Source organism: Rattus norvegicus, chromosome 8 (genome assembly GCF_021556685.1).
Source record: "Rattus norvegicus strain SHRSP/BbbUtx chromosome 8, alternate assembly SHRSP_T2T, whole genome shotgun sequence".
Classification (NCBI taxonomy): Eukaryota; Metazoa; Chordata; class Mammalia; order Rodentia; family Muridae; genus Rattus; species Rattus norvegicus.
The window spans coordinates 65,100,783-65,124,303 of NC_141541.1; the positions used below are offsets into that span (position 1 = coordinate 65,100,783).

Consider the following 23,521-nt stretch of genomic DNA (forward strand, 5'->3'; position numbering starts at 1 on the left):
AGAAGAAAAGGGAAAGGAAACTCCTCTTATTGTTTCAAATTTCCAGAAGCAAAGTAAAAGAACAGGGAGTGTCTCACAGCTATAGAAGGGTACACATCAATAATTTAGAGAATCAGTTCTTAGGGAAAGATTCAGCTGGGTAGTGTTTGTTAATAGCTATATTAAAATGAAACAAGGGAGTTGGTATAATGTGCTTTGGAATGGAGGAGTTCTAAGTCTCACAGTATTTACTTTGTTCAACCAGGCAAGTGACTTCACCTTTCTGATTCTAAGCATATAAAACAGACAGGAGATGATATAGTTCCTATAGTGTACTTGAAGTTATTTATTTACCATCTATTTATTCATTTGTTTATTTATTGGTTGGTTTTTTGTTTGTTTATTTTTGTTTGTTTGTTTTGAGACAGGACTTTTTAGTGTAGCCCTAGAACTCGCTCTGTAGACCAGGCTGGCCTAAAACTGAGGGATATTCACCTGTCTCTGCCTCCTGAGTGCTGGAACTAAAGTCCTGTGACGCCACCATCCACCTATTTGTTTATTTAAAGACAGTCTCAGCCTGGTGGTGGCAGCACATGCCTTTAACCACTGAGTTCAAGACCAGCCTGGTCTACTGGATGAGTTCCAGAACAGCCAGGGCTACACAGAAAAACCATTTCTTGAGAAACAAACAAACAAAAAGACAGGGTCTCATTCATTGTAACTCAGGCTGGCCTGGAACTAACTGTGTAGCCCAGGTTGGCCTAATCTTGTGAATAATTCTGCTTAAGCTTTCCGAAAATGGAGATTTCAGGCATGAACTAAGTGAAGCACAGCCTGAAGATTAATGTCCTGGTGAAGGTTCTATTGTTATTATTGTTTGGTTTGGTTTGGTTTTGGTTTTTGAGACAGAGTTTCTCTGTGTAGTCCTGGCTGATCTGGAACTTTTTCTGTAGACCAGGCCAGCCTTGAACCCTCAAAAAGATCTGCCTGTCTCTATCCAGCCCTGTTGTTATTCTTGTTTGAAGCAGGTTTACCCTATATAAGAGGTTGAAGATACATTAATTAGATTATAGGTGTTGGCTTTGCTTGTTAGTACATACATGCCTTTGATTCCAGGACCCAGGGTAGGCAAGCATATCTTTATGAGTTCAAGGCTAGCTAGAACAACACAGTAAGACCCTGTCTTTAAAAAATAAATATAGGGCTGGAGAGATGGCTCAGTGGTTAAGAGCACCCGACTGCTCTTCCAGAGGTCATGAGTTCAATTCCCAGCAACCACATGGTGGCTCACAACCATCTGTAAAGAGATCTGATGCCCTCTTCTGGTGTATCTGAAGACAGCTACAGTGTACTTATATATAATAAATGAGTAAATAAAAAAAATTAAAAAAAAAATAAATATAGCCAAATGTATTGGTGCATGCCTTATATTCCCAGCACTCAGGAGGCAAAGGCATTTGAATCTCTGTGAGTTTGAGGCCAGCTGATCTACAGAGCAAATTCCAGGACAGCCAGGACTACATAGTGACACCCTGTCTTGAAAAACCAACTCCTCCCCCCAACTCTATTCCTCCCGCCAAAAACCCTAACTAAATAAATATAAGATCTTGTTGTATAGCCCAGGATAACCTCCAACTTGTGGTCTTTCTGACTCAAACTACGGATTGCTGTGGTTACAAGTGCGAGCCCCCATACTTAGCCATTTTAAGTGTTTATTTTTTAAGGAGAGTAGAGTCAAGACTGACCTTATGTAGTATAGGCTGATTTCACTGTGTAGTCAAGGATGACCTGACCTGCCTCTACCTCCTAAATGCTGAACTCGTACAGGTTTGAGCCACTATGTCTGGCAGCTTTGCTAAATTTTAAAAGAAAAAGATCTTTATAACATGTACTTGTATAAAAATGTTTGTGTGTAATATAGTACTGTGTATGATATAAACAATGAAAATATGTTTTATAATTTTATTTATCCTTATTGTGTGTGTGATGTGTTTGAATGAATGAATGAATGAATGAGAGCATATGGAGGCCAAATATCTTTTAGATGAGGGTTCTTGTCTTCCAAGTGTGGAATCTAAAAATCTAATTTAGGTTATCAGGTTTACATGGTAAGCATTTTTAGCCACTGATCCATTTTGCCATCTGAAACACACACACGCGCGCGCGCACACACACACACACACACACACACACACACACACACCTTTTTTTTTATTTAGAGAATACTTTATTAGTTTTTGTAATCAAACCCACGTAGATAAGACCTTACATATTTAATACAGTGCGTTACCCCTGTACAAATGGAAAAAACTTAAGTTCAACATTTCTAGACCAATATGGCTGTTAATTTCTGTACAGTGCCAACTCAACACAGTAAACGGGGATACTTTTTTCCAAAGTTGACAGCACAGCTAAAGTTTCCAAAAATTCAAATTATATATCTGTATATATATATTTATATTTATATAAAAAGACCAATAATAGCAGTGTGTTATGCATCAACAGCAGCAACAGCTTTTCCAGGTTCTGCAGTCATCTGAACAAAACTGTAGAGACATCCAGCACACTCCATTAAAAAAAAAAAGTAAAAAAACAAAACCCCAGAAAACAGCACAGTTCTGTTACTCTTGTGGTACCTGGCACCATTTTTTTTTTTTAAATTAGCTTCTCAATCATCATCTGGAAAGAAAACATTCTGAGCAACATCATTAAAAACAGCTCTGATAAAGCACGGTCACTACTACATATCATAAAGCAGGTACAAGCTATTTTACATCCACAGAGGTATGATACAGTACTGTCCTACCTCTATAATACTAGAGGATACAATTTAAAAGGCATTATTTGAGACTTGATTCTACTTTTCCAGCAGAGGGCCCAAAGGATGGTGTGACACAGCTTTGTAAAGAAACATACTCTAGACAGGATTTCCTTTCACTAGTGGCACAGTTCTAAGGATTCATTCTCTCCATGAATGTCAGCTAAAACCGTTATTAAAAAAATGAAATATCCCTAAAACAAAACCGTATAACCACCGGATTCACATGAAGATGACCTAGTGGAGACAAGCTGGACCTCACCTTACCAACAAGCTATCAAATCTGTTACGTTTAAACAGTGAGACCTCCAAGGAAGGAGATGCCAAGTAGTGCTTCAAAGCTTCGGACTACAATCAAACACAGCATCCTTTTCAACAGAAGCAGAAGCTCATCTGAATATGCTCAAGGATGCTGACACCAACATTTAATCATCTGCTCACTCATCCAGGAAGAAGGGGAGATCAGTTACTACTGTACTTTATTGTGTTCAACCAAATCACCATGTTACAAAAATAGCAAGCTGCCATAATAAAAAATAAGGCTCCTCTATCCAGCACCAGATAGCATCATTTTACTTTCAAGCCTAGAAATGCCATAGACATATCCAAAGAACACAAGGGAGCAAAAGAACCACAGCTGATGGGGCAATGGGACTGCCCAGTGTCCAGCTGAGCTACTCTGTGGTTATCACTTTTCTCCTACTTCTGGTGTTTCATGCTCCTTAAGATTAAACTGTGCGCACTTACAGACTGTTTGCACACTTGTATATAAACCAACCGAAGATGCAGATGTTACACGGGAGGTGCGAGCCTGTGGAGCCTTGTTGTAATCGGTGTAGCAGCTGTCAGTGTAAAATGCTCTATGCCCCTTGTGTATCTCACAGGACAGTGTCACAGATCACTTCACCCCGTGGCTGCTGGCATTATTTGACTTCACTTTCCCTGCCCACCCACCCTCAATAAACCACAGCCTTTATGATTTTGTTTCTTCGGTTTTGATCGCCTGAGGTTTGATTGGTCCAGTTCTAACAGGTTTGGTGGTTATGGTGGGTGCAGGGGGTGGCTTTTCTTCTACTTTTTCCTGACAGGTACCAGGAGGGTCACTCAGTGTCTCAGGTTTACTTGTATCACTGTCCACTTTCTGGGCTTTGCCTCCTATCTGTTTGCTCTGTTGCTGCTCAGAGAAGAACCGCTGCGTGGACTGAAGAACCTCTGCTCTCTGCTTTGCCAACACCTAGGACCAAATGTCTTGTGGCTGAGTCCTCTTCCCACAGCTCTCTTCTGGAGTGCAAACTGTGCAGGAAACGGCTGTGCCATTCTCACTGTGGCAGGGGCTGACTGGAACTGTTTCTGATAAACAATGCTGTTCATTTCACACACCTTTTAAAACCTTGAAAGACTTGATAAACTGTGGTTATAAATGGAAATGGAGAGAGCAACAGCAGGGCTTAGATCTTTAGAAGTCAGTGGTATTAGAATGAGAATAAAAGTTTGAAATGAACAATATTTTATCTTTTTACTCAACCTTTTCTGTGGCAGACTGATTTCCGATTCTACTGGATGAATTCAAAGTTACCAGAAGAAGAAGGACTTGGAGAGAAAACCAAGATTAATCCCGTAAGGCTGTTGTTACAGTTACAGAGTTCTTTTGTGTGATTGATTGTTTTTGAGACAAGGTTTCATAGGTCCAAGCTGATTTGAACCTGGCTATGTAGCTATGACTTCCTGATCTTCCTGCCTCAGCTTCTCAAGTGTTGAGATTACAAGCATGAACCACAATTCCTTTCCTTTCCTTTTTTTAAAGATTTATTTATTTTATATACATGACTACACAGTTGCTGTCTTCATGCACACCAGAAGAGGGCATTGGATCCCATTACAGATGGTTATGAGCCACTGTGTGATTGCTGGGAACTGAACTCAGAACCTCTAGAAGATCAGTCAGTTTTCTTAACCACAGAGCAATCTTTCCAGCCAGCCCCCTTCTTTTCTTTCTTTTCTCTTTTCTTTTTTTTGGGGGGTTGGGTGGGGGGGGAAGTGTGTATATATTCCTGGCTGTCTTGGAACTCACTTTGTAGACCAGTCTCAAACTCACAGAGATCTGCCTGCCTCTGACTCCTGAGTGCTGGGGCTTAAGGTGTGCACCACCATGCCTAGCCCAAAATTATTTTATAATTTTATGTGTAAGGTGTTTCCCCCACCTATATGTCTTTACCACTTGAGTGCCTGGTGCCCATTGAGACCAGAAGGCATCAGATCTCCTCAGACTGGTTGGGAACCACCATGTGGATGCTAGGAATCAAAGCCAGGTCCTCTAGAAGAGCAGTGCTCTTAACCAGTGAGCCATCTCTCTAGCCCCAGAGCCACCACTCTTGATTGATGAGCTTATCCTTTGAGGCAGCATATTATCATTCTATAATGGTAAGTCAATGGGTTTAATAGTTATCCAGATTTGAACTTTGTGTGTGGGTTTAATAATTACTAGTGTAAGGACTGGAGGTGTGGCTCAGTGTACAGAACTTGTTTAGCATGTGTAAAGTCCTAGGTTCAGTCCCTAGCACCATTAAAAATAATAATGTAGTTATAAGGATAGTAGCCTTACTTACTGTTTTTCTTTATTTTCAAATGGCACTAGTAAGCTAGGAGAGCTGATACATACTTGTAATCATAACACATAGGAGACTGAGGAAGCAGGAGTTCCAAGACTGGTATTAGACTGGACAACATAGTAATAGAGTGGGAGCCCATCTCTAAAAGTAAAGGGTAATATCAACAGTTACTATAAGAAGCATGTATATGCCACAACTCCTCACAGCTTTATCCTTATGCTAAGACACTTAGTAAATGATGCTTGCTATAAAATGCCGTGCATGTGTGAGTGTGTGTAGCATAATTGAACCCAGAGCCTCATACATGTTTAGCACTGAGCTGTGTCTATGTGGTATGACAAAACTTTTCACGGGGAGACACTATACCCATCTAATCACCCCAGATAGGGAACCCATGGTAGACCAAAGTAAGATTTCACCAACATCCAACATGGTGAAGCAGTGGTTCTATTGGGGTTCCTAGAAGAAAATAGGTGAAGGGTTGCTTATAGCAGCAGAAATGATTCGAAGACAACTGCATCACCAAAGCCCACTCCAGCATGGGAAACAGCTCACAAGAGCTGGGAAATTGGAGTACCCATAAGTAGCTCAACAGGTTGGAGAATGTCCTTTCCAAGTGACCCTGGTCTAACCAGGTTTCAGGCAGCCAGGGTGGTTTCTGTTTCTTCCAGATAGCTGTCTGGTCCCAAAGCTGCCTTTGTAGCTTTGTTCTGAAAGGGATGTTCAGCCTTTATTGCTTACTTTCACAGAGCAGGGCTTAAGTAAATCTGGTCAACCTCAGGGACTTCCTGAAGCTATTTTGAGTTGTCCATCTTCCTGCATAAGGAGCTTCCCTGCAGGATGAATGGAATGTTTCAATCTTGAGGAAACTGTTATACAACAATCTATTAGCTTTTTTTTTTTTAAAAAGACAGGGTCTCTCTGCGTAATGCATGCTGGCCTGAGGCTTGCTAGTAAATCAGTGTAGCCCAGATCTCTGTGAGTAGTAACTGGGACTTGGGGAAATATATACTTCTGGGCTTTTCAGAGTCCTGGAAGTGGGGTCCAATAATTTTTTCCTATTCCTTACCTCTTTTTTTTTTTCCTTTCTCTTTTTTCTTTTTTTCGGAGCTGGGGACCGAACCCAGGGCCTTGTGCTTGCTAGGCAAGCGCTCTACCACTGAGCCTACCACTGAGCTAAATCCCCAACCCCTACCTCTTTTTTTTTAAAGACAGGGTTGATAGCTTAGGTTGACCTTGAAACATAAAATTGATATTCCCCTGACTCAGTTTCCTGAGTGCTGGGAAGGAAAACTTACTTGATAAAGCTTTTCAGTCACTGGAGCCAGTATCATTTGAAACATGTACTAACTCTTTGTTCTAATTTATATTTCAGTTTAAGTTTGTGGGGCTTAAGAATTTCCCGTGTACCCCTGAGAGCCTGTGCAAGGTGCTGTCTATGGATTTTCCTTTTGAGGTAATGAAACCATTGTTTAGTGCTCTGAGTGATTGTAGGATACAAGGAGACTTGTGTATATGCAGTCTTAAGGGAACCTCTGATTTTTCTGTCTTAGCATGAAAACAGAGCTAAAGATTAATTCTAAAGAGATGATGTAGCTGCTGCCCTCCAGGAGCCCCAGCTGTGCTTCTACTAAATAAGTCAGAACACCAGAATGTCATAGTCCCCAGCATCCCCTGAAAAGCTGAGGCTGAGAGAAGAGAAAGATTTCCTTTATCCCAGATCATCATTGTATGACTTGTTTGCCATAAGCACAAGAATCAGGCCCCTTGTTTGACTGCCATGGCTGGAGGTAACGTTAGGCACATAGGCACATGTTGCTGGCTGAACCTCTGGTTCTCTTTCGGTGGAAGCATAGTTCCTAGGATAACAGTGTTCACTAGTCAGTGGCACGCTGGGAGGCCTGACTCATTTATTTTGCCCCTATTTGTCATGTGTTAGCACTGACAATCTCCTGTTCCCAGGAACTCCTGGATCTGAGATAGTCTTTTATCATCCTCAGAACATCTCTCTTGATTTAACAAGCAAAGTTTTCTTTGCCCATCATCCCTTTTATAATTCTGCCTAGTCACAGTCAAGTTTCTGTTTGAAGATTATTTAATTTTGTAAAGGATAACAGCTTCCTGGATAAGGAAATGGCAAAGACTAAGTTGCTTCATTTCTGGGAGTCAATTAAGAAGGTGGTAAGAACACTGTCTTTATTTATAACCCTTACATCCCAGTGGCAAGAAATGCTTTTTAGGGGTGAGTCATTGAATCACAGAAGAGAAAGTATGGGCTGTAGGAGGTTTTCCCGTTTAGAAAAACTGAGTTTCCCAGAATATGGCTCCAAACAGTCTGGGTGCGGGGTGGGGGGGTGGGGGGGGTGGAGTAGGGGTGGGGGGGGTGGTAGGGTGGGGTAGTACAGGGGGGTGGGGTGGTGCAGGGGGGTGGTGCGGGGTGCAGAGGGAGGTGGTGCAGGGGGGTGGATTGGGGTGGGGAGGGGCTGAGGTGGGGAGGGGCTGGGGTGGGGTGGGGTGTGTATGTGTGTGTGTTAGGCAGCAACAGTAGCTTGGGAAGCAGGGCCTCTGAAAAGGACCATTCTGTTCCTGTGCTCAGTCTGCTGCCTTGGTGGGAATGTCCGTATCTCTTGGTTTTATCCCCTATAAGGAACTCAGCTTTGCTACTGAGACTTCAGGGTGGTATAAAGTGTCCAGAATGTGGTGTCAGAGGACAAGGACTCAGGTTGAATTCCTGCTTCATACTTTTGTCTTTATGTTGTGCTTAGAACTTTGTATGGTGAGAAACACCATTTCTTGAGTCCCCCTCTGCATGGGTAAGAAGGGAAATCAGTGAGTGGGAAAGCATCCTGTCACAGAGCAGTACGCATGTGTTGTTATGAAATCTTCTCCCCCAACCCCTCCTGTTGGATAAGGCTTCACTCTACAGCTCAGTCTGGTTGATCTTGAGATCTTACCTGCTTCAACCTGCAGAGTTCTGGGATTACAGGTGTATACCACCATTTCTAGCCCCAGCACTTTGTTTATTTGAAGAAACTGCATGTGAGATACAAGAAGTCTTTTTTCTACTGGTAGTGACTCAGAATAAAACAGGAAAAATTGGTTGGGCATGGTTGCACCTGCTTTAATCCCAGAAGGCAGAGGCTGGTGGATCTCTGTGATTTTAAGGCCAGTTTAATCTACATGGCAGGACAGATAGACAGGCTACATATTAAAGAGACCTTGCTTCCCACAGATCCAAGAAAAGAAAGAAAGAAAGTCCACAAGCTTCTATATAGCTGAATAGCTGTCCTAGAAATATGTGGCCCAGAGTCATTATGCTTCCTGATTTCTCTCCTATAGGTAGATGGACTGCTCTTCTACCACAAACAGACCCACTATAGCCCGGGGAGTACCCCTTTGGTGGGCTGGCTGCGCCCCTACATGGTGTCAGATATTCTAGGTGTAGCTGTTCCAGCTGGTCCTCTGACCACCAAGCCAGAATATGCTGGGCACCAGCTCCAACAGATTATTGAGCACAAGAGGAGTCAGGAGGACACAAAGGAGAAACTCACACACAAGGCTTCTGAGAATGGCCACTATGAGCTGGAGCACCTGTCTACTCCCAAGCTGAGGAGTCCTCCCCACAGCTCTGAGAGCCTCATGGACAGCTAAACTGGACAACCCATGAAAGACTGGGGCACAGGGCAGTGATGATAGCCATAGGTGACCTCACTTCAGAGCAGACTTCCCAAACCCATGCTGCCAAAAACAGGTTGCCCCCGTCTGGAACGTTGGCTCAGACTGTTGGGGGTGGGTCTCTTTCGGATGGAGTTGGAATCCAGAGAGATATGAATATCTCTTGATGTGTTAAGTATATCCTAGTCCACCTTGTAAATATATGTGATTCTTAAGAAAAAGTTTGCTTGTGATTATTCAGATTCAGAAAATTCCTCCACCTTCCCCAACTCCCTAGGATGCCTGTAGCATGACTGTTCAAATCTTGGCCCATTTCTCCCTTTTAGCATTCAAACATTCTGCTGGTTTCCAGTTGCTGCTATTGGTAATGCCATTTTTTGAAAGGTCTTACCAGGAACTGCAATTCTTGGTATTTGAATATGTTCCTTCTTCTGAGAAAACAAGTGTGATTTTTTCTACTGTTTAGACCTTTCCAGAGATAAAATGCTAATGGGGTTCATTTACTTTCCGAAATGTTAGAGCCCCTTTCAGGAGATAAACTTTGTGCTAGGCCTCTGAGATGTAGGTTATAGAGGCAGACAAGTCCTTGAGGCACCCCTCATTCATCGAGAAAAAAGCCCTACACTGTGTAGAGTGTGGTGAAGTGATTGCTTTAGTGCAGAAAGTGTCCAGAGCTTAGGGACAAAGGAAAAGCAGATTTCACAGAGGAGGATATAGCCGGGCTGAGCCCTGGGGAGGGACCTAGTATACTTTGCAAACCAGTAAGAAGGCAGGTCTTCAAAGAGTTACATAGTATGTAGGGGCACTTCCCTAGAGCAGGGTGGGATTTGTCCAGAATCAAGTATGTTCAACATGGTGTGGTATAAAATAAGAGTGGAGAGTTGGGGAGAGGATGCTGGAGGGCAGAGGGAGATTTTGTGAAAGGAAGTTAAGGAGAAGCCCTCGGGCAAGATGTATGAACCAAAGCTCTTCATCAGCAATGAAAGTAGAGATGTGTTTGAAGTCGACCAGTTAGTTTTCACTGTGTTCAGAAAGTGAGCCTATGGACCTATGGCCCCAGTCTGCAGCCAACACTGACTTCCACATTCCTAGTGTTGGGTTCAGAGGGGAGGCAGAGAAAACTCACATCAGGTAGGAAAGCTTAATTTTCTGAGCACTCTTGGGAGGCACCCAGTTCAGGATCTGATTGAACATTATGGGTTAAACAAGGGAGTACTTGTTGGAGACTGGACCGTATCCAGGGCACCTGGCCTCAAGGTCCTTGATTCATTCTCTTAAACATTTGACCCAGAGCTCAGAGTGATAGGGGGTGGGGAAGCGGGGGGCAGAGGAGTGGGGCAGCTGCACATAATTAGGGCCTAATAGACACTTGGTTATGCATTTTTGCAACTTATGCACCTTGGTTTACGTAACAGCAATTTCTGTATTTTTTACCAGTTAACAGACAATTAAGAAAACATTTGGAGGTCTGGAGAGTTAAAGAGTACTAGCTGCTCTTCCAGAGGTCCTGAGTTCAGTTCCCAGCAAACCACACAGTGACTCACAACTGATGATGTGATCTGATCTGATGCCCTTTTCTGGTATGCAGGTGTATATGTAGATAGAGCACTCATACATAAATAAATAAAAATCTTAAAAGAAAACATTTGGAGAAATGGGATCCTTCCTAGGCCTGGGATCATGAACTTGTCCTTGAGATGCCTGCATCAGGCAGATGTCTGGACTCAGAAAACTGTTTACAACAAAAGCTGTTCAGCTATATAGGGAAGCCCTCAGCTACCTTAGGGCCACGGACCTTGAATTTGGTTTCTCCCTATGATTAAATGGAGTCTGAAAACGAAATGGTAGTATCTAGAATAAATTTCTTTGACTTGTGGCCAACACCAGGATTGCTCTTACTGGACAAACTGACATCATTGTTCCCTTCAACAGAAATAGTGTCCTGTGAAGAAACTTTCAAGGGAATCCAGGGCAGGTCTTAGGACTTCAGTGGTCCTTTTGAGTTAATTAGTTCTGAAGAGAAATCTGGCCAGAAGTAGTGGGTAAGCAGAGCCTGATGCCACAGACCAGTGCATCCGGTGGAACTTCCTCAAGTATATGCTCTTTTCGGCATATGATGCTTTGATCAGGCAGGGAGAACCCTGCATTTACTCTCACCCAGTTATAGAGCCCACTAGCTACAGATACAGGCATTTGCCTACAGAAGGTCTTTCTAGTAGTAGGGTCAGGTTTGCAATATGAATATAGTAGTGTTCCTTGTGTTCAGGAATATGTAGAAACATTAGACATTTAGTTTCTGCAAGCTGCCCTTGAACTTGCATTTCAGCCCAGGCAAAGCCTTGAATTTTCAATCCACTCTCAGCCTCCCAACTAGCTGGGATTGTATGCCTTGGCCAGCAGGCCCTGACTTTTAGCAGCCAGCATTATCCAATCTGGGGACTGTGCATGTCAGTGTCATGCATGGCCTGGTTTAGTAATAAGTCCCTAGTTTAGAAATAAACTTGACAAGGCCTGGTTTCAAGTAAACCTGGGCTTTGGGTATAGTGACTTATGTTTATTATCCCAGTACTTAGGAAGCTGACACAGGAGGATTGCCATGCTTTTGAGGCCAACCAGGGCTATAGTGTGAGACACTATCTGAAAAATAAATAAGTAAAACCCAAAATAAACCTGTAAGGATTACTTCCTCAAACCACCCACTCTGGAGACAGATTCATGGAGAAGTCAAAACATGTATCGACTAAATTTAACAACAAACAAAATTTTATATTGTCGAAATAAATATTTCCTAATATCTTTAACCGAGGTACTGGTATTATTGGTCATACATAATAGTATGTCTCCCAGCCATACTTTTTTGGGAATTATGGAACCACTTGCCCCTTACTTATGTTTCTCTAGGTGATTTGAATTTGCCATAGATTTTTAAGAACAAGTACTATAGGGCTGGAGAGATGGCTCAGCGGTTGAGAGCACTGACTGCTCTTCCAGGGGTCCTGAGTTCAATTCCCAGCAACCACATGGTGGCTCACAACCATCTTAAATGAGATCCAATGCCTTCTGGTGTGTCTGAACACAGCTACAGTGTACTCATATATAATAAATAAATAAATCTTAAAAAATAAGCTTGACTTAAAAAAAACAACTACTATAAATTTAGTTATATGAATTTGATTAAAAGGAGAGATTTTCAATATTGATATAAGTGGCCTACACTATGACCGGAGGCCATGGTGATGTCCAAGTCTGTGCTGCCACCAAGAATTGTGTCTGGGTCCATGGTCCTGCTACAGCTAAGGTCTATGCTGATGACTGGCCCATGTTAACATATAAAGGCCATACAGCCTGTGCTACAGCCTGAAGCCATGTTGATGTGAGTGGCCTGTGCTGCTGCCAAGGGCTATGATAGTTAGTATCCATGGTCTGTGGCCTGTGGAAGATGCTGGGTTGACGTCTATGGTCTGTACTGCCACAGGAGACCAAGCTGAGGTCAGTGGCATCTGCTGACACTGAGACCACGTGGAAGCCATGGTCCATGCTTCTGAAGGACAAGGGAGCTACTTTTGCCAGCCATATATTGATGACTATAGATTCAGTTGAGAAAGAAGGAAATGGAAGGCTTATGTGACAACCCCTACCCCACCCCACAAAGTTATAGCCTAGCCAGAAAGTTATCAAAGAGAACTTTTAAACATTGTGATAAGGATGCTGGAGTGTAGCTCTCCACACTGATGGCTTCTTGTGGATGGGGAAGGACTTGGTTTTCTTTAAGGGGTGGGCCACTGGGAGATGGGCCATGCTCCAGTGAGTATATGGGCAACACAAATTGGACTTGGTGTGTATGTATGTGTGTGTGTGTCCCAATGGTGGGGAGAAGACTTGGGAGAGTGGGAAGTGGGTGTGCTTGGGGTTCATGGTGTGAAATTCCTAAATCAATAAAAGTATGAGAGAGAGAGAGAGAGAGAGAGAGAGAGAGAGAGAGAGAGAGGTTGTGTGTGAGTGTGTGTGCTATGCCACTGACCTCACCTTGGCCTTGGCCTATGGTGGAATGCACACCTGTCATCCCAGCATTTGGAAAGAAGAAGAGAAAGGAAAATTAGGAACTCACAGTCCGCCTGGACTTCATGCTTGCCTCTGCCGGGATTGAAGGCATATACCACTATGCCAGGCTCAACTTTGAAATTTTAGTTAGTCCTATGTCTACTTCTGAACTCTGCTACAAGGTTTCATACAGTGCTGAGAATCAAGATCTAACTCTGGGCTACTGCATGCTAGACAAGCACTCTACCAACACCCTTCTTTTTTGGATGGAGGATGAGAGTCAAACTTGGGTTCAACCTGTATTGTGTCTACAGATGTGCGCCAGCATGTTTGGCACTGGTGACTTTTGTGTGTGCATGTGCGTGCGTGCGCACATGTGCATACATAAGCATACATCTGGAGGTCAGAGGTCAATGGTGGGTATCTTCCTTAATTTGTCTCCACTTTCTGTTTTAGATGACTGAGTCTATATTGGTAATATAGGTCTTCTATATATGTGTGTATATGTGTGTTGCCATATATGTGTATACATACACACATAAAAAATCTTTTGTAAAATGAAATTTATTATTTTATCCTTTATAGTATTATGGTGAGATTAGACGATAAATAAAAATTATTTAATTTTTTAGGTTTGTTCTTTCTTTTTGAACCCTTGGCTGGTCTACAACTCACCATGTGTACCAGAATATCCTTGAATTCACAAAGATCTGCCTGCCTTTGCCTCCTGAATGTTGGGAATCAAAGACCTATGCTATCACAACCAGCTGAAAATAATGTAGGACAGTGTCTATGGGAGATATGGTAAAAATACAATGTCAGTTTATTCCAGTGTATGTACAGTGTGACTTGTCACTAAGTTACTGCTGGTCATTCTGTCGCCCCCAGGTTTTTCCTCATCAGTCCATCTGTAGTCTGAGATCTGTAGGAGCAGGATAGTCATACCATGCTTGATTGTGTTAGCCCAAGACTGAAGCTGGGCCAGCTTTAGTGGCATACACCCTTCACCTTTGATCCCAGCACCTCAGAGTCACGGGGAGGTGGATCTTTGTGAGCTCAAGGCCCAGTTGGGTATACATAGAGAGTTCTAGGCTACTTAGAGCTCTACATATGGAGACCTTGTCTCAAAAAAAGATGGTATTTTGGGGCCAGTGAGATACAGGGCTGCCATCAAACCCAACAACCTGAGTTCCACCCCTAGGACTTACATGTCGACTAGAAGAACTGGCTCTTGAAAGTGTCCTTTCTCATGCATGGTGTGTACAGGCATGTATGACACATACACACATGTTAGATAAATGTAATTTTAAAAAAATCTAAAATCAACCAGACAAAAACAGATGGTAGTTAACTGCATGTGGTCACACACACATAAACACATATAATCCCAGCATTGTAGACATGGAGGACGGATCAGGAGTTCAAGGTCATTCTCAGCTAGATAGGGAGTTCTCAACTATAGGAGGCCCATCTCACAAGGACAATAACAACACAACCAAAAACAGGCCCCAGAAAAAGACTATCTAGTTCAAAACAAACCTAGGGGAACATGGCAACCTATGCCTGCAATCCTAGCACTTAGGTAGCCAAGCAGGAGAATTGCCTTGAATTCCAGCCAGCCTGGGCTAAAGAGTGAGGCCCCCAAAAGAAACCAAACCCAAGCCAGATGGGCATTTGGATTCTGGTCCTTCTAAGAATTTTCTCTAAGAGCAAAGTTAGCCAACTAGGAGCTTTGCACTTAGTTTCTGTGTCTCATTCATTTCCAAACATTGGGTTGAGCTTATGATCAGCAACAATTCTAGCACACTTCCTTTATTTGTCTGTATGTCTGCACACACATTTGCATCTTAGAAATACCCACAAGCTTTTTTCGTTCAGTTAAACGGCATCCTTTATTATTTTTCCTTACCACATTGGTAGACTGAGTTATAAAGCTTGGGTTCAAGTTTCATCTCAGCAGGAATTTTGTGGGTAGCTACATCGCTGACTGCAGGTGTTCCAGGATCACTGAGCAGAAGTGTCAAAGTTGTAGTATGTGGAAACAGTCTGTCTTTCTGTGTCCAGTGGTTTGTAGCATTCTGGCACTGCCATCTCTTTCTTCTTTGGTTTATGTGGTGTTATTGAAATGATACGAGTTGATCATTCATCTACTGACAACTTGCCTCATTTATTCGCTGCTACATTAAATGGCAGATTCTTGACATTTTATAGATCTGCGTTTTATGGATCTGTGCACTCTCTGGCACTAAAGGGTCCTCCGAATTTGGCTTACATCACAGTGGACTGATGGATAGAAGACCCTTAGAATGCTGGATGCGATGGAGTGTGTCTGTGATCCCAGCATCAGGACTTAAAGGTAGTTGTGCATCAATAGCTACAAAGTAAGTCTGAGGCCAATCTGGGTTATATGAGACCCCATCTCAAAAAATCAAAACCAAAATCAGTACAGGCTGGACGCCTTGGCAGATACTGGTAACCTCAGCACTTGGTAACCTCAGCACTGACATGACTACAGGTTTGTTAGTGCTGCCCTACTCTTCCTAGGGAGTTCCAGGTCAGCCAGGGCTACAGAGGGAGACTGTCAAAAATGAAAACAATAAAGATCTTTCAACCTGGTGTGGCTGTGCACGCCTTTAATCCCAGCACTCAGGGGGCCAGCCTGGTCTATAGAGTTCCATGATAACCAGGACTAGAGAGAAAAAAGCTGTCTCAAACCAAAAACAAACAAACAAACAAAAAAGAAAGAAAAAGAACTTTACTTAAAGCAGGAAACCATTGTAATCTCATGATATTCATACAAGTTTTACCATTACTGCTAATGTTTCGATTATAAATTAATTGGTTGTTAAAGAGGAATCTGTAGGAAAATGAATTTTTTTTTTTTTTAAGCACCACCTCAATAGGGAATGTCCTTAGATCCCACAGTGGCTTACCCAAGAAACATGTCCTCTCCTATTACCTGCAGAACTTTTGGCTGGAGGGCTGCAGGACCAAATCACTGGATTCTAAATTCTGGTTTAATCTGTTTTCAGCACTGCAGTCTGCTTGTTGCTTGTCACTCACAAAGTGAGTCAGAGTTCCAGCCACACACTCTGGCAGCAGGGGAGGGTTATTTCTTTGTCTCATACTGGCACTCGGGAGCCGGAGCCTCCATTAGTCCATGGTCTTGGCTGCCTCCGAGTGTCCTGTCATTTCTTATTCTGTTTGGTTTTGCTGTCTCTTCCCAATTCCTCAACTGAGTTCCAGAGAACTTACCTTATTAGGGAGGAAACACGTATTTGTTTAAATGACTTTTATTTAATTATATTTTGGAGACAGGGTTTCACTTTGTAACCCTGGCTGCCCTGGGCTGTACAGACTAGGTAGGATTCAAACTCAAGAGATCCACCTGCCTCACTTTGCCTCCTGATTGCTGGAATTAAAGGTATGTACCACTAATGCCCAGCCCAAATGACTATTTAAATATACATAAGTAAACCTATACTGAACCAAGACAGTGGTTGCCCTTCAAAGCAGAAGTGACTGGGAGGGAACAAAATAGGACTTTGGTCCCCCATCCCCACCCCCACCACCAACCCCACCGCCAGAGCTGAGAACCAAACCCAGGGCCTTGCGCTTGCTAGGCAAGCACTCTACCACTGAGACAAATCCCCAACCCCAGGACTTTGTTACTGTCTTTGTTTATTGCTGTGAAGAGACACCATAGCTAAGGCAACTCTTAGAAAGGTGGCGACTGAGCTGAGATTCTACATCTTGATTCAAAGGCAGCAGCAGGAGACTGCTACACCAGGCATGGTGGGAGCATATATATAAGACCCCAAAGCCTGCTCCTTCCTCCAGTGACTCACTTCCTCCAACAAGGCCACACCTACTCTGGCAAGGCCATATCTAATATTGTCGCTCCCTATGGGCTACACATGAGTCCATGTGGGCCGTAGTATACAAGTCATTAGAGTTAAGATGGGAAAATTTTATTTTTTAAGATTTTATTTATATAGTTCATTGGCTTTTTGAGACAGGGTTTTCCTGTGTAGCCTATCTGTTCAGGAGCTTGTCCTGTAGACCAGGCTGTTCTGCCTTCCAAGTGCTGGGATCAAAGGTGTGGGCTACTACTACCCAGCTTAAGGTTTTATTTATGTTTATGTCTGCATAAGAAGAAGTTAGAAGAGGGTGTTGGATCTTCCGGAGCTGGAGTTTTCCATGGTGAGAACTGTCTGGAGTGGTTGCTCGGAACGAAGTCTATCAGAGAGCAGCAAGCACTCTGAGTCATTCTCTCCAGTTCCAAGCTCTAGATCTTGATTTGCTGGCTTCATGACTATTCAGTTTATAAAAATAAAAAAGAAAAAACTCATGTGGCTGTATACGTCTGTTTTCACCTTTTCTGTGTATAAATTATACATTAATTTGAAAAGGAAGCAGGATGTATTAAAGTCTTTTCAGCCCTGCTTCCCAGACTCCCAGTTTGCCTCTGAAGAGAAAACCAGTTACATTTCCTGTCTATTCTTCCAAGCGCTTCTATGTATAAATGCGCTGATAAATGGATACTTTTAAAAATATTAATGGCAGCATGTTGTGCATGCAGTGAGAATTTTGGTTTCTTTAAAAATCCAGTTATGTTAGGTGATGTTTGTGTTTTAATCCAGGTACAGCTGATAACTATGATTTGTCTCATGCTCTAGGAGGAGCGTGACTTAGGCAGCTGTAGATAGCTGTTTGGAATTATGGGGACTTTTGCTGGTTGCTGGTTGGGATACTCTGCCAATGGAGATTGAGCTTGCCCTAGGAACTATGCTCCTAATCAACAGGAAGTAGTCTAAAGAGTTCTACAGCACCTTTCCCTCTAACCTTCCTCCCCTACCTAGTGTTGGGGGGTTGGAAAGGACTAGGATGGAGAAGGGTAGTAGACATAAGACCCCAATAAACTGAAAGAGACCCCAACAGACTGAAAAGTATGACTACATATGTGTACTAGTTGAGTCTTGCATTTGTAAAAAGTTTTATCTTTATTCTTTTCTTTTCTTTTCTTTTTTTCAGAGCTGGGGACCGAACCCAGGGCCTTGCGCTTGCTAGGCAAGTGCTCTACCACTGAGCTAAATCCCCAACCCCTTATCTTTATTTTTAATGTGCATGGGTGTTCCCCCCACCCCATGTATGTTTACACATCACATGCTCCTTCAGGGCCCAGAAGAGGGTGTTGGATCCCCTGGGACTGGAGTTCCCTAAGGTTCTATGCTACTATATGCATATTAGAATTGAACCCAGATGCTCTTCTAGGTCAGCCAGTATTCTTAATCACTGATCCATCACTCTAGCCCCTGAGTGTTATTTTACTTCCTGATACATCTTCCACCGTCTTATACTGTCTTATTTTAACTCCAGTGCATAGTGCAGTGCCTGGCAAGTAAATATACTTGTTACAGACTGTCTTCCAGTTCTAATACTGAAACCAACTCCTGAGTAGGTTCCTGAGTTCAACCTAGAGTTCATCCACTGGTGGCAAAAGACAAACTGACATAGCTGAGGAGCCAGAAGGGATAGGCATGCCTTTAATTCCATCACTCAAGAAGCAGATCTCTGTAAGTTCAAGGCCAGCCTGGTCTACGTGATTAATTATATATATAATTAATTTTTTAATGAAATGCAGTTGCATCCTACCGTTGTTGGATGTGCTGGAGTCCTAGTTACCAGAATCACTTGATCCCAATAGGTCAAAATCAACCTGAGTAAAGAGGGAGGTCAGGTTCCATCCTGTTTTTAAAAAAGTTCTCCAAGGGCTGGAGAGATGGCTCAGCGGTTAAGAGCCCTGACTGCTTCCAGAGGTCCTGAGTTCAATTCCCAGCAACCCCATGGTGGCTCACAACCATCTGTAATGAGATCTGATGCCCTCTTCTGGTGTGTCTGAAGACAGCTACAGTGTACTTACATATAATAAATAAATCTTAAAAGAAAAAAGTTCTCCAAGACGAGCATCAAAACTTACAGCATTTCTTTCCTCTGGTTCTTTCTCGGCTTCAGTCCTGGGAGACTAGCTGTGGCACTCCGGTTTGTTGAGATCCTTCTGGGATACTTAACTTTGGTCTAAAATAATGAAAAAAAAATCACAGTAGGCCCTACCCTGCTTTCACAGTGTCCCTGAGAGATCCAAACTCTGCTGCCTTTACGCTAGAGTAAGATCAAGAGTTTGCAAAGGCTGTGGGCTTCCTGAATGAATTCTGATACAGGATGTCTCTCTCTCTCTTTTTTTCTTGTACCGGATTTAAATTAGCTACAATGATGCTGGGACTACAGGCTACATTCATTGCGCTAAGAAACCTGGCTCTTGCTTATCTGTCAAATCCTAGGCATCTGATCATCTTGGACCTCACAGGCAACCTTTAAGACACTACCATGAATAGGTGGAAGCTGCCCATGAATGCCAGGAAGAGCGCCGGTCCTCGCACAATTTGGGATTCTTTTAACTCACAGTCGCGTCTTCCTCCTGCTCCCGTAGGGGAGTTGCCTCTCAGCCCCCGCAGCCCCTCCCCCGCCGCTCCGCTCAGCCTCCCCTCCTCCCAGCTCCTCTCTGTCTCCCCCTCTCGGACAGCGTCCCGGTTCGGCCCGGCCCTCCCCGGCGCCTGTTTGTGAATGAGATGCTCAGTTTCTCAATGGAGCCGCGGGGGGCTCGGGCGGACTCGGCGCAGGCCGCAGCGCTGGCCCTGAGCCGGGAGGGGGACGCCTTTTCCTCGCTCGCTCGCGCCCGCCCTCCCTGTCGCCGCCTCGGCTTTTGAGGAACTGGGCCGCGAGGCCACCGAGCAGGTCGCAGGGCCCGCATCCCCGCGGACGCCCGGGCTGGGCGGTCTCGAGGCGCCGGCGAGCTCTGCCCCGGAGTGAAGCGGCTCGGAAGGCCGACGGCCTCACGCCAGGCGCCTTCGCGGTGGGCTGTAAAAGTTGTGGATTCCTTAAAAAAAAAAAAAAAAAGCAAACAGACCGGGAGCTGCTGTTAGTTTCTCGCCCGCACTTTCTCCTCCTCAGGAGAGGAGGGGTGCTGTGAGGAAAGGAGTGAAGCAAATAGGCATTTCCTCTCCGCGGGAAGCGACAGCCGGTTCTCCGCGGCCAGCAGGAGCGGCGTTGGCAGCCGCCGCGGGCGCCGGGCGCTCGCACCATGCGCGAGCCGGCCGAGAGCTACTGAGGCGCCGGGCCGCAGAAGCGGAGCGCGAGTGTAGCGGGCTTGGGCGCTCGCCCACCAGACCTGCCTCGGCGGCGGCGGGATGGAGCCGGCGACCGCGCCCCGGCCGGACATGGCGCCGGAGCTGACCCCCGAGGAGGAGCAGGTAAGCGCCGCCGCAGCGGTGGGTGTGTCCGAGTCTCCGAGGCCTAGGCCGGCCTCTGTTAGCCCCGCTGTTCCCCTCGCTCCTGGCCCTCAGCGCTCTTGCTCACATTTCAGGCCTGCGGGCTGGCCTCCCCGGGCCGGAGACCGCGCCCCAGGCCGTCGCCCGCCCATCCCGGCAGCCGTGGGACCCCTGGCTTGGAGCTTCTTTGCCTGGAGACTTCCGGGGATGGGGGGAGGGCTCCGTGCCGCTCCATTTCAATGAATATTAAAGTTCCTCGAACTGGGTTAGGCTCCCCACTGGATAATTGCAGGACAGCTTGCCCCAGGCCCTTCTACTCTTAGGACGCTTTTGCATTTTCTTTTCCTTGAGGGTCAGTTGTTTTCAAGGGCAAGGAAAGCCAATTGGGGGAGGATTCTTAGGTGGTTGTCTCCGTTCTCAAGCAGAGGGGAGGTAACGCTGGTAAAATAGGTGCCCCACATTCTCAAAGGAGCCCTTCAGGCTTTCAGACTGCTGTGACGGGCCTACTTGGACAGATCCTGAAAGATCTGTCCCCCTTTTAGCTCCGTAAGTCCCTGGCCTTGACCTCCCTATTTTGAATTCCCAGGCTAAGCTCTTCCCCTTGTCCCCATTTCCCTGCCCCCACCTCATCTGACAATCTCCATCTTTCTGAAGCCCACATTGGAGTTCCATTGTCCCTTTTTAAAGCTCGTGACCTTAAATTCCCCAAAAGGAGTAGCTTGCGTTATCATTTGAGGGGTTTCAGTAAAGGAGAAGCCTAGCACTCTTGTAACTTTCCACCCCCATATTCCAGCTGTGGAAACACGGACTAGATGAGATTAAGAACCCTACGGGTTGGGCTCTTGCTCTCCTTGGCACTGCTCTTATCCAAACGTAGGTTGTGCTTAAATATGGCCATAATCTGGTTGTACCTTAAAAAGATAAAATAAATGAAAGAGGAAAAGGTGAGGCGTGTTGGTAATAACCCATTTCACACTCTCTTGCCTTTGTTCAGAGGCCTACATTTGCTAGCGCAATCGGTTGGGAAGACAGTCTATTTTGACAAACTAACATTCGTTTAATTTTTTTTAAAGACCCTTTTTTATGGTTTATTTTTATTTTATTTGCATTGGTGTTTTTGCCTGCATATATGTCTGTGTGAGGGTGTCAAGTCACTTGGAACTGGATTATGGATAGCAGTGAGCTGCCATGTCAGTGCTCAGAATTGAACCCAGGTCCTCTGAAAGAGTAGCCAGTGCTCTCTCCAGCCCCAAGACCTGATTTTTAAAAAAGTCCTTGACTTTTCTTTTGTGGAAATGGAAATGGTGTTTTTGTTTGTTTGTGTTTGGCTCTAGATTATACTCTTATTAATTTTAGATAAACTCAGAATGGGTAAAAAATTTTAAAAGTACCATTTAAAAAATAATTACAAATAGTGATAATATCTTGGGAACTGCAACAGGGTGTTTTCAAAATTCTAGTGAGACAGTGCAAGCAGGTAGCCAAGGAGCTCTGCCAGGACTGGGAAATGCCTCAGAACTAATATGTTAGATCGATTTTTCATTTCTTTAAATTTTTTGAGTTTAGCTAGACCAAGCTGGCCTCGAACTTACAAAGATCCGCCTGCCTCTGTCTCCTGAGTGCTGGGACTAGAAGTGTGTGCCGCTGACACCACTGCCATCACACCACAGGTTGATTTATTTTTACTTATTTATTGCTCATCAAGTGACTTCTTTTTAGCACATTATTTCCTTTCATTCCATTCCTCAAATGGTCTTAAGATGAGTATTTTTCTATTGCACAGTACATATACCACTTTATATTAAGTGGTGTACGTGTCAATTGCACAGTATATATACCACTTTATAGTGCCCCCTCTTCTCTTCAGTTCTGAGGATTGAATCCAGGACCAAATTGCCAGTGTTCAGAGCAATTTTTATTTACATTTTCTTTCACCTACGCGATTACAGGCTCATCGAGAGTGGGGCCTTGTCCTTCGTCTTTATAACACCTGCAAGTACATAATAATGAGGGCTAAAAATACTGTGTAGTGGGCTTGAGAGATGGCCCAGTGGTTAAGAGCACTGTCTGCTCTTCTAGAGGTCCTGAGTTCAAATCCCAGAAACCACATGGTGGCTCACAACCATCTGTAATGGGATCTGATGCCCTCTTCTGGTGTGTCTGAAGACAGCTACAGTGTACTCACATATATAGAATAAATTAAATTAAAAAATATTATGTAGTCACACAGGATATTCAGGAAAGGCTGAAAATTTAATATCCTTTTTGATATTTTCTTGCCATTCTTGATTTTAGAAAAAGAAAAAGATCTTTTTTTTTTTTTTTTTTTTTTTTAACAGTAAAAGCATTGTTTATCTTTAGGAAACCCAGAGACAGCCATTTTTTTTTCATTTTATTCTTTAATGATCTTAATTGGCTTTATTATTGATTTTAGAATCAGACAAGTCATAAAATAAAGCAAATGTCCCTCTGAGGCGAGAAGAGTTTGGTTTGGTATTAAAGTGGAAGAAAGAAGAACCAAGAGCTAACAGTGGGTTGATCTTGTCAAGTTAACTGGTTTTTGTTTTTTGGTTTTAGTGTTTTGAGACAAGCTCTCACTCTGTCTTCCTATTAGATTTTGAAGTTATTATTAGATTTGTTTTAAAGGGACTTTTTCTGTCTTATTTCCCCATGAGGTCCATTGGATTTGAAGTGTCAAGGCCTCACCAAGGTGTTGTGTGCACAAACCCCTGTAGCCCCAGCGCTAAGCGGAAGAGGCAAGATCAAGAGCTCGACATCATCCCCAGCTCCCTTAGCGAAGTGTTTTGAATATTTTATTTTTATTTTTAATTTTGTGTATGCATGTGCACATGAGTGTAGTTGTCCACAGAGTTCAGAAGAGGACATTGAATCCCCTGGAATTACAGAAGGTTGTGAACTGCATGATGTACATGCTGGGAAGTGAACTTGGGTCTTCTGGAAGAGCAGTATATACTCTACAGCACTGAGCCATCTCTCTAACCTCTAGGTAGTGATTGAGGCTAACCAGATTTATACGAGACACTCTTCAGAGCCTGGTGGCCCATACCTTT

At 43.9% G+C, this 23,521-nt stretch overlaps 2 protein-coding genes and 1 long non-coding RNA gene across 29 annotated transcripts in view; 2 read left to right on the plus strand and 1 right to left on the minus strand.

Annotated features, from left to right (window-relative positions):
- Nucleotides 1-19,098, plus strand: part of Snupn (snurportin 1) — a 43,452-nt gene extending 24,354 nt beyond the window's left edge. For 5 of the 25 annotated variants that reach the window (XR_015626759.1, XR_015626754.1, XR_015626758.1 and 2 more), the window contains exons 7-9: nucleotides 3,098-4,414; nucleotides 6,782-6,862; nucleotides 8,746-9,302. Coding sequence is in view for 19 of the 25 variants with exons in the window: in XM_087562554.1 (XP_087418680.1) it covers nucleotides 4,337-4,414; nucleotides 6,782-6,862; nucleotides 15,334-15,478; nucleotides 18,157-18,434 (582 nt within the window). In the remaining 6 variants the exon portion in view is untranslated. Of the gene's footprint in view, nucleotides 1-2,848; nucleotides 4,415-6,781; nucleotides 6,863-8,745; nucleotides 9,303-10,518; nucleotides 10,725-15,333; nucleotides 15,739-18,156 lie in introns of those variants that run through there. The other 20 variants (XM_087562558.1, XM_087562555.1, XM_087562557.1 and 17 more) reach the window with 7 other exon arrangements.
- LOC103693102 (uncharacterized) lies at nucleotides 15,863-20,623 on the minus strand. The gene is made up of 3 exons (XR_015627705.1): nucleotides 20,539-20,623; nucleotides 19,103-19,200; nucleotides 15,863-17,437 (listed from the first exon to the last, which is right to left on the minus strand). It is a non-coding gene; the product is annotated as an uncharacterized LOC103693102 (long non-coding RNA).
- Nucleotides 19,712-23,521, plus strand: part of Ptpn9 (protein tyrosine phosphatase, non-receptor type 9) — an 81,178-nt gene continuing 77,368 nt past the window's right edge. The window contains exon 1 of one of the 3 annotated variants that reach the window (XM_087560686.1): nucleotides 19,712-20,432. In XM_087560686.1, coding sequence (XP_087416812.1) covers nucleotides 20,370-20,432 — 63 coding nt within the window. In that variant the 5' untranslated portion in view covers nucleotides 19,712-20,369. 3 annotated transcript variants of the gene reach the window in all.